Source organism: Silurus aristotelis (assembly GCF_946808225.1).
Source record: "Silurus aristotelis genome assembly, chromosome: 24".
In the NCBI taxonomy this organism is placed as follows: domain Eukaryota; kingdom Metazoa; phylum Chordata; class Actinopteri; order Siluriformes; family Siluridae; genus Silurus; species Silurus aristotelis.
In genome coordinates, this window is record NC_139597.1 from 14,344,449 (window position 1) to 14,355,273 (window position 10,825).

Sequence of the window (10,825 nt, forward strand, 5' to 3'; positions counted from 1 at the left end):
TTGATCGAGTGTATCATTTTAAATCGAGGATTTATTTCAACAGTCTCTTTGTACCATTGCCCTTTAGACACCTGACCTGGTGAAAACCCCTGGGCACTAATGCAAAAAAAAAACTGAGAATGTGTTTTAATAATGAAATGAGAAAGACCAGCATGAGCAGTAACAACGATTTTCTTTATTAATTAACCTCAGCTAAGCCACAAGCAGGTGGTAGGGTCAGTGGTTAATGAATTGGAAGGTCATGAGTTCAAATCTCAGTACCACCGCTGGGTCTTTGAGCAAGGCCCTTACGCCTCACCTGCTCAGTTGAAAGTCATTCTGGATAATGGCTTCTGCCAAATGTTGTAAATGTTTTGAGTTGTCATGAAGACTTTATTTTAGCTTCCAGTTTAATTAAATCAAATAAAGGCGGATTCAAAAAAATGGGTGTCAATGTAAGAGGTTTATTTACTGATATTTTACAAACAGAGGGACAAGTACTCTTTAATTTGATACTGGATGTCTTAACAACAAATATTTTCTGCCAGGAGCACGATGGCCTGTAGGGATCCGATTTATCTGTGGGAGAAAGGCAGAAAAAAATATATATTTTATTTATATTTATATATATATATATATACTTAAACAGAATCATTAGCATACGACACTGCACAACACTCAGGGTTGCCTCAGTAAAACCATGAAGCAGGCTCAAGGTTAAACAAAACACAATAGAAATGCTTAATGTGTAAAGAACTGTCAGGGATCCAGCTGTATGTTAATCTGTGGCTATTTTTTGAGCTTCCAGTTCATGAAATAAGGCTGAGATCTTCAACCTCTGTGAACAAGGTTGCTATAACTCGGTGTGAATATGGCAATCCTTGGACATTTAAAGATTGAAAACACTCAGGAACTTAAAAATCTCTTCGAACAAACCTTGAGCCCTGCTATAACCAAAAACTGCTAAATTCCCAAGAACCTAGGATATAGAATGAGGGGACTGGGGGAGGGGAGGAGTCTAATAACACTGCGGTGTGTTTGCATGGCACTATGTATTGCTAAAATGAGAACAGTGCAGTTTTATTCCTGAGTGTCTTTTAGGGAAAGTAGTGGACAGTCGAATTGCATCAATCTGTTTGGCTTATGTTTTTTTTGGTGGGAAAATGATCCAATTAGTGTTTTGGAGCAAGACACAGAAAGTAGTTCACATCTCTCTCTTACTGCGTGATGCTAGGAATGGGATAATTGTGCATAACTTGTAACTTAATGATTCATTTTCTAAAGTTTTTTTAGCAACATTAATCAGACAAAATGTACCAGATTGATCAGCAAAGCTGGAGAGACTTGTAAGAAGAAAGGCAGAGAAGCTCTGAGGTGGTCTTAGACCACAGAACATGTGCTATTCAAACACACCCACTGTATTACAATTGATTTCTGCTTTACTCCTGTTTACCTCCATTGGGCCTCAATCCCTGAAAAAGTGAAATTTATACAAGTTGCAGGAATTAGAATGAAAAGCAAAGTGGAGGAAAAAAAAAAGAAATAAAATTGAATGTGATTAGTATAAGATAAACGAACGCAATTGTTAAGATGATAAAAGAACCCGAAGTGTTTCAGGTGAAATTACACGCATGCTCATTTACCGTATTTGATCGGAGACACGTCGTGACCAGCACGGATTCGAGAAATCTTGTAGATGACTAAAAAACTAGACTCGGGAACTTAAAGTCCCAAAAGGCCATGCATTATAACGTTTGTCTTGTTTTCTCGTGATCGCGACCTAAACATTGTTTCCTCAGGATCAATAATATTACATATTATGTATTCGGCATAAGAGCACGTTCTAGAGGCAGCATCATGGCAATAAACATTTGAGACAGCGGGCATGCGGACGCTCTTATATCGAATGCACAGACAAATTAAGTACCGATCACGAAGAAACAATGTTTGTTATGTCATGATTCCACAGGAATTTGATAACTCACTCCATCTGATGGCAATGTGGTCTGAGGAGACCGCTCACGGTAACGCCATAAATTATGACGTGTGCAGGCTTCTTTAAAATTGCCATACACGTAAAATAAAAACAATATATTTACATGCTGAAAATATAAAAAATGACAACACAATCCAGCCGACAGGCAGAGTAACTGATAATGTGATCCCCCATTGCGTAGCTTAACGTTAATGCAGACTGATCCACAGACAATGTTTTCCTAATCGGAAATCCAAAACTAAGCAATTACAACGTCGGTGTGATCTTGGAGAGACTGCAGGGATGAGATAAGTAGGGTACTCGGATGTGTGCCAAAAAACAGCGAGGTATAATAAGCAAAAATAAGCAGCTTCTTCAGTCCCACATACTCGCTTTCAATTGGTTCAAACCACAGACTTGTGATTTCACAAGTAAAACCCATAGCCAGGATTTTCTATGTGACATCTGACTGCTTTATGCAGGTGCACACATTTTTTTTTGATAGTCATTTACGATTGCTGCTTGTCAGACTGTATATATTTATGATCCCCATGTCACACTGTAGGATCTCAGTTGTCATAATGTCAGACTGTATGACAATCAAAAAACAGACGAACACTAGAAAAAGACTGGTCCGAAGGGTCACACATTCAGACCTGCAATGGCCATTAATCGGCTGCCGGTGAACACGTCATACCAGCGATTAACGACTACAGATTTTAGCCTTGGATTATAGGAATTATTTCAGGATCTTAAAAATGTGTCAGACAACCAAATCGTGGCCAAAATCCCACGCTGTGCACCTGCCTGGAGGCTACACCAGGATCCCAAATCATCCTAATCAGAGGAGCTTTTGGTTTTACATGTCTAAATTAATAAAAATATATGGTACTATATGCATTATAAGCTTATCTCCCATGAGATCATGGACTGTGTATAGAGAAGACACAGCTATAGGAATTTTGTTATAAATAACAGCCTGTAAAAAAAACTTCAGGGCAGATGAGCCCATGTTGAAGTCAGGAAAGTATATTAAGTTATAGCATTACACTTTGGGTCTGGGAGTTGTGGGTTTGAGTCCTGGGTGTACCAGGCTGCCATTTTTAGGCCCTTAACCTCACATGGGTGCTCAGTTGTGAAAATGGGGATAAAGTACTACCGCATGGACGTCCCAAGCCTGGCTGAAAAAGGAGGGGGATTGGGCTAGTAACCCAACCTAGTAACAAAGCCACTATGGAAACGGCAAGTAAGCAATCAGGCCCTTTCCACCCAAATGTGCCCCATGACGAGGGATAAATATATTTAAAAATAATAATAATATTGTAGGTAAGTAATGTTTCGAGTTTTTAGTCACATTAAATATTCAGATTTTTACTGCTGAACAAATGAAACTCAGGAGTAAAATTATTTTGCCAAAAGGAAGATTCTGAAACCATGTATGGAATAAAAGGAAGTGTACAAAGAAATGAAGATTGATCACAGAGCGAATAGATAAATTAATAGAGAGAGACAGAGAGAGAGATCCAGGTAAAGTAATCTTACAGAGCAGCAGCTCCAGAGATGATTTCGATCAGCTCCTTGGTGATCACAGCCTGGCGAGTGCGGTTGAAGGTCAAGGTCAGCTTGTCGATCATCTCAGCTTAAGAAAAAAAAAAATATCACGTATTATTCTCTAGTTCACAGACACCCACATCAGACTTTACACTAAAAACTAGGGCTACTGCTATCGACTATTTTATTTAGATTATTGTAATGATTATTCCATCAAATAATCAGGAGAGAATGACTTTTTAAAAAACAGCAATACTATAAATAAGAGAGAAAATAAGACGTGTCATTTTACATACAAGAATATCAGTGAAAACATTTATTGCATTTAATTGCGATATCAAAATACAAAACGTGGTGCGTCTGTAATAATGGTCCGTGGGAAACATAGTGCTTCGTATTTAGTTAAATGGAGTAAACGAAGCATTAAAGCAAACAATATGCCTCGATGAATTTTTGTAACTGAATTACTTGAGAAATCGTTACAGCCCTACTAAAAAGCCACTTTTATATGATAACTATTAGTTTAAGGACAAGAAGCTTAAGGAAATATGTAGAGCAGAGAGGATGAGGAGGAGGGAGGAAGGTGAAGGTTCCCCTCACAAGCATTCTTGCTGGCACTGTCCATAGCAGTCATCCTGGCACTCTGCTCACTGGTGGTGGACTCTTTCAGCCCAAAATAAATGATGTTAACCAGGGAGAATTCCTGGTAGTTCCTCAGCACATCAGCATCGATGTCATCATAGACGCCCATGTTCTCTACACAAAAAAAAATATAATACATTTCTAGTCATTTACGATCCCTATATGGCAAATGTGTGCGATAAAATCACAGAGGAACTATTTTTCTATTATTACAGCTTGGAATGGTGTATTAATTCTATCCACAAAGCAATGAATGGAATCTTCGGTTCATGCCTACCTGAGCTTGCAACTGTATCAATGGAAAACAGGGGCTGCTCAGTTGTCTTGTAGGAAATCACAGACCTGCAACATAAAAATTCAAATCAAATCTGCTCCATTCTTATCCACATTATTTATTCACTTGAAAGCAAGTGACTTAGTGGGAATTCTTCAGCTGACCCAACTGCATCTGTGTACCAAACTAGATGCCTAAAGAGTACATACTAGAAATTTGTGAGCTGCAACACTTCCAGGTGTAATGGAGTAAATTCGAGCTGGTGAACCGTGTGCATGTTGTGTTTATGTACAGAACACTCACCTGAAACGGTTGTAGATGATGGTGCCCTGGTCGAACTCGTAGCCGGAGTTCAGCAGCTCTGTGGCGATGATGGATGCATCGTTGAACGTTGGGGGTTTGCGGCCCACTTCCTTACAGTTCAGGAGAATGTGTTTTCCATGGGTTCTGATGAGAAGAATTTAGAGACAGAATATATTGTATAAATATATGGGTTTTAACTAGTAACAGTTCTATGCAAGAACATTTTTTTTTTTTGGTGAGAAAATCACCCTCACTTTTTTTGCCAACCAGAAGGGAGAGGGCAAGCACATTGGCATACAATCGACTGTAACAAGATTACTGCTTATTTTTATCACCCCATAATTAATAAATATATATTACACACACACCCTAATCAGGCATAACATTATGACCGTTGAGTAAAGAACACTATCTCTTCATAATGGTAGCTGTTAGCGGTTGGGGTATATTAGGCAGCAAGTAAACATTTTGTCCTCAAAGTTGACATGTTAGAAGCAGGAAAAATGGTTTGACAATAGCTAGGATTGTGGTGTCTAGACGTCTGGGTCAGAGCATCTCCAAAACTGCAGCTCTTTTTGGGGTGTTTCCAGAAGTGGTCCAAGGAAGGAACAGTGGCAGCTAAGGCATCCAACAGAGGAGCTACTGTAGATTTGCTGAAGAAGTTAATGCTCGACAGGTCAGGACTGTTTTGGCAGCAAAAGGGGGACCAACACAATATTGGGCAGGTGGGCATAATATTATGCCTGATTTTAAGATAAAAACTAAAAAGTTATTGATATACAAATGCAAAAAGAAAAAAAGGAAAATAATTGTAAAAAGTGTACCGGTGAAGCAGGCCTCGAAGCTTGTCTCCGATATTAACCACCATGACCTCTTTGCCAGCACCAGCAAGCGCGACGATTTGGCTCTTCATGGATTTGGCCACGCTGGAGTGGATGGCACCACACAACCCACGATCAGAAGACACACCAATCAGCAGGTGCTTGTTCGTATCCTCCGGAGCCTTGATCTCAGCCTTCTCATACAGCGCTAAATAACAGGTGCACACACACACACAATGAAACTTCTTGGCCTGACAGCAATGAGACAATACTGAGACACAACAATACCTGAGAAACAGTGTAGTCAATTATACAATTCCTTGTGGTTTGGTTTTATGACCGTTTATATTTCACGAAGGCATGAATATATGTAACCATTATATATTTCTGTATCATCTGCTGGTTTTGGGGGGAAAGGGGTTGATTATGTGGTTACAAGGTTGGAAATCAATCCCAGCAAAAGCAAGCTTTAATTTCAAGGCCCTTAACCCTCATATAACTAAGCTACTCTGGAGAAAAGTGCCATTAATGTAAATCCAGCATTCTGAAAATACAGAGTTTTGGTTGCACCACACTCACAGAGAGCTCCAGTGCCGTAAACACGAGCCGGCTTCAAGGACTTCTCAGCTCTGGTGTACTTGGCAGCAGCCACCATCTTCATGGACTTCGTGATCTTCTGGATGTTCTTGATGGACTTCAACCGGATGGTAACTGCACAGCAATACATTCACAGAGTCTTTCGGAGTGCCATTACATGTCTACGGGACTAATCAGTGTCAAACATACGCTGGAAATCAAACCTGTGTGAGGTATAGGACATATGACTGATACTTACTGTCCTTCAAGGTAGCCATGGTCCTGACCTGCCCACTGTAATGGAAATCAGGGTGAAGTTAAAGAAACACAATATAAGCCATTCTGAGTCTTTCTGATGAGTTGTGCATTAATGTTGAAGGTACTTTAGTGGACTAAGCCTGTTTTTATCATATATATATATATGGTCCAGTTCACTGTTTACTCCCATGCTCTTAATGCAAACAAGTCAAACACAGTATTTTTAGCGTTTATATGGATTTCATTACAGATAATTCAGGCTTAAAAGTCAGTACGTGTATGAATAGTGAAATCCAGTTAGCATGTCCGCTAGCAACACGTCAAACCGCTGTGAAGTGAAGTTCATACACTGAAGCCGCTTCACTACTCGAGGTTACTGCGGCCTACAGAACAACTCGCCCTTGCAGCTTTTCTTCTATATTTCACTAAACTTATACACCTATACCTTTTCAGTCGATATTAAACTAACCTATAGAGTATAATGCAGCAAAGAAATAGATAAAATAATTCGCTTAATAATTACCATTGTGGGAGGAACACCACCGCGCTGGCCCTGGCGAACATGTTCACTGGCAATGAAGGTCAGAGTCGGCGTACTGCGCATGCGCATTACAATAACCCGGGTGGCGAACCGCGATCTCGTGCTGGTCTCGCGATATCAAACGTACACAAGATCCTATGACGAAGCACACATACTCAAGATTTCATACGCGGATAAACAGTAAAGCGTGTGTTTACCGGAACGCAGGGCTGAAATCGCGGGTTAAATCGTGTTTATTTTATCTTTGGTTTGTACTTTTTTTGAATCTACAATGGGGAAAGCGGATTTCCTGAGCCCTAAGGCGATCGGTAACCGGATTAAAGCGAAAGGCCTGCAAAAGTTGCGCTGGTACTGTCAGATGTGTCAGAAACAGTGTCGAGACGAAGTAAGTTTGTTTTCGTTCAGTATGATTTCCTCAATAATATACTTTCATTACGGAAATCACAAGAGGCCGTGCTTTATAATGTGTTTCCTTTCTTGTTTTCTCGTGTTTACGACTTGATTTTTATCGCGATATCGACACAACATAACAGGTCGTTTTCTCGTTAGCACGACTCGTGTTTCGTGGACGCGCTTTTCGTGGACGCGCCCGCCGCTACTAATAGATATGGATATTTATCCATGATACTGCGATGCTGTTGCCGCTAGAACATGATATTATACCGAATAGTATAGTATAGGGTATAATATGTTCTTTCGGCTTCTCCCGTTAGGGGTCGCCACAGCGGATCCTCCGCACGTTTGATTTGGCACATGTTTTACGCTGGATGCCCTTCCTAACGCAACCCTCCCCAATTTATCCGGGCTTGGGACCGGCACTGAGAGTGGCTGGGGATGGTTCCCTGACCGGGAATCGAACCCGGGTCGCAGCGGTGAGAGCGCTGCATCTTAACCACTAGACCACCAGGGGACCATGATATTATACCGAATAAATAAACAAAAAAAAAAAGAAGAATCACGAGCAAACAACGACTGTGTCAAGATCACGAGAAAAACAACTTTTGTTAAGTCGAGATCACAAGAAAAACAAGTCGTGTTGACGAGAAAAGGGAAAAAAAAGTGTTATAATATCTGACCTCTTTGAACTTCCGTACTTTCATAAAGTGTTTTTCTTCAAACAATTAAACAAATATCGTGTGTGTGTGTGTGTGTGTGTGTGATGCCTCCTCTTTTGGTAGAATGGGTTTAAATGCCACTGCCTGTCTGAGTCTCATCAGCGCCAGTTACTTCTGGCCTCTGACAATCCTAACCAGTTCATGGACTACTTTTCAAAGTAAGTCAAAGAGAAGACTTGTGCATGTTATTAAAAACGACATTTTTCTTTTAAAAACATGATCATGTTAACCTGTGTAATTAATCTTGTCCTCTTATGGTTAAAAGTGTACAGTGTTGATTAACTTGAACCTTTAGGCCAATGCTTTATTTTTACACCCATATTGTGATTAGATTCTGACCGCGGTGTATTTACAACACAGTTATAACATTGGTAAGGCTTTGCAAGCTGTATTGAGGGTTTCAAGAGACAGTCAGAAGTCTGTAAAATGCAGCAAAAGGGGTTTTTCATGTATATTTTTAATATTATTTTCCTTATTCTTTAAAATCTAAAATCATTGCACACAGTGTCATTTCACATTACGTTTTACAATTAAGTCTCCTCTCACTGGTTGCCAAAAGCCTTTGTATTATTATTTTACCACCAAAACAAACTCTATAAACCTTAAATTTCATTGTAATGCTAAATGCTTTGTAATTGGAGTCTCACATCTTCCTATAACCCCCCCCCCCCCCCCACCCCAACCGTTCATACTTCTTTATTCCTATTGCACTTTATTTGTCCAGTCAGCATTCACTGTCATTTTTATATATATGTATGTATGTATGTATGTATGTATGTATGTATGTATGTATGTGTATGTATGCTTTAGTCAAGTCAAGAAGCTTTTATTGTCATTTCAACCATATATAGCTGATGCAGTACACAGTAAAATGAAACAACGTTCCTCCAGAACCCTGGTGCTACATACAACAACAATCACAGAAACAGAAAACACAGGGTTAAGGACTAATAAGTGTCCTCGCCACATAAAGTGCATGTGTGCAACCTGGTGCAAACAGTGCAAGACAAATACACAAAACACAAAATAGCTCTGCCTGTTGTAAAGAGACATAAATGAACAGTAGCAAAAATGTAAACAAAATGTTGTGCAAAAGGGCAATGGCATACTGTATATGATTACTGTATAGGGTTATAATAATTAAAAAGTATTGACCTGAGATTTACAGGAGGCCTGATTGACACTGTACTGCTATTAAGATGGAAATCCAGACTGTTTAGTACCAATTTATGTTTTTCAAACTTTAGACACAACAATGATCAAGTTAAAACAGTGACATTTGGGTAACCATGTAACTTTAGTGGCGGTACAGTTAGTTTCTGTGCGTCCTCTTTGTTTTATGTTAATGTTTGTCAGTTTAATGCTCCCGCAGTTTAGCACTTCGAGGAGGCAATGAACAATTAATTCTTGTAAAAAAGCACCATTCTGTTCTATTTTTATTTAAAAAAAATTTTTTTTTTTTTTTAATCAGTCAAGAATACTTTTATTGTCATTCCAACCATGTACAATAGAGTATACAAAGAAATTAAATAAAGTTCCCCTAGGACCAAGGTTCTACATAAGAATCAGAACCAAAATACTTTATTGATCTGGTTGATAGGAAATTTGTTTGGTTGCAGTTGCTCACAGTAAAAGAATAACGTAAAGACTAAAGTAAAAATAAGAAAATAGGATTATACATATAAAGTCAAATAAAATGTGTAGCAGCAGCGATAAACAGACGACAAAAACAGTCAGACTACAGTAATGGTTCTAAAAGTTATTGCACATGTAACTAATTAATTATTGCACTGAGATTATTGCACATAATTGCCCGAAATATTAACAAAATATATTTATGGCATGAAAATCTATAAATATAATTATATAATCTATATTGTATAACATCTATAGCGCGGAGAATCGGTTTAACCGTTAGAGGGAGGAGTTATGTAGTGGCCACATGCAGAAATAATCTCCTGTGTGGTGCATCGTTGTTGTATGAGCCTGTCACTGAACTTACTCCTCAGACTGACCAGTGTTTTATGAAGTGGGTGGGACGAGTTGTCCAAGATGGAATGTACATTGGACACCATCCTCCTTTCAGACAGTGTTGTCAGTGAGTTCAGCTCCTCCCCAACTAACATCTTGGTTGAGTCTGTTAAAATATGACAATGTAAATTATCAAAATGTAACACAAAATACTGCACAATATTACAAGGGACACGATGTACATTAATATATCAATACATCGATGGGTCTAAACTAATGTTGAGATCTTAAAATCCCAGACCGTATATTATATATATATTATTAACCGTATTCATTTGTGTTTCTCCTTCACAGTGAATTCAAGAGTGACTTTTTGGAGCTGCTACGAAGGCGATTTGGTACGATTTCCCCCTACTTTTTTTTTTTCCCCCGAAAAGAAATCTTTATCATATTTACATTTTACAGCATTCATTCATAATATAATCCATATGTCTTATATTTTGTTGTCGTAGGAACAAAGCGAGTTCATTCTAATATCATCTACAATGAGTACATCAGCAATCGGGAACACGTTCACATGAACTCCACTCAGTGGGAGACCCTCACAGACTTCACCAAATGGCTGGGAAGGGAAGGTAAACCCTGAACTTGGCTTAAAACCTCCCACATTCTGTGATTATGGTAAGACTAGGTTAGCTTAACATTGCCTTGTTTCGTCCGTGTGTAGGTTTGTGTAAAGTGGACGAGACACCCAAAGGCTGGTACATTCAGTACATCGATCGCGACCCGGAAACCATCCGCAGGCAAGAAGAGCTGGAG

At 39.1% G+C, this 10,825-nt stretch overlaps 2 protein-coding genes across 3 annotated transcripts in view; one reads left to right on the plus strand and one right to left on the minus strand.

Annotated features, from left to right (window-relative positions):
- Window positions 1-423: 423 nt before the first annotated feature.
- Window positions 424-7,037, minus strand: atp5f1c (ATP synthase F1 subunit gamma; the record flags this gene model as incomplete). Of its 2 annotated transcripts, XM_083528634.1 has the most annotated exons (9): window positions 6,903-7,037; window positions 6,381-6,415; window positions 6,125-6,256; window positions 5,549-5,753; window positions 4,725-4,868; window positions 4,425-4,489; window positions 4,106-4,261; window positions 3,497-3,593; window positions 424-558 (listed from the first exon to the last, which is right to left on the minus strand). In XM_083528634.1, exons 1-9 carry the CDS (start codon window positions 6,941-6,943, stop codon window positions 555-557), a joined length of 879 nt encoding a protein of 292 aa, XP_083384760.1. In that variant the 5' UTR covers window positions 6,944-7,037. The 2 variants fall into 2 exon arrangements, with proteins under 2 accessions (XP_083384760.1, XP_083384759.1); XM_083528633.1 differs by lacking the exon at window positions 424-558 and having other exon boundaries at window positions 3,493-3,593; window positions 6,903-6,958.
- Window positions 7,038-7,046: 9 nt separating this feature from the next.
- kin (Kin17 DNA and RNA binding protein) overlaps window positions 7,047-10,825 on the plus strand; it is a 10,581-nt gene continuing 6,802 nt past the window's right edge. Inside the window, exons 1-5 of the mRNA XM_083528610.1 lie at window positions 7,047-7,305; window positions 8,099-8,193; window positions 10,361-10,404; window positions 10,519-10,641; window positions 10,734-10,825. The exon at window positions 10,734-10,825 is cut by the window's right edge and continues 93 nt beyond it. Coding sequence (XP_083384736.1) covers window positions 7,192-7,305; window positions 8,099-8,193; window positions 10,361-10,404; window positions 10,519-10,641; window positions 10,734-10,825 — 468 coding nt within the window. The 5' untranslated portion in view covers window positions 7,047-7,191. The remainder of the gene's footprint in view (window positions 7,306-8,098; window positions 8,194-10,360; window positions 10,405-10,518; window positions 10,642-10,733) is intronic.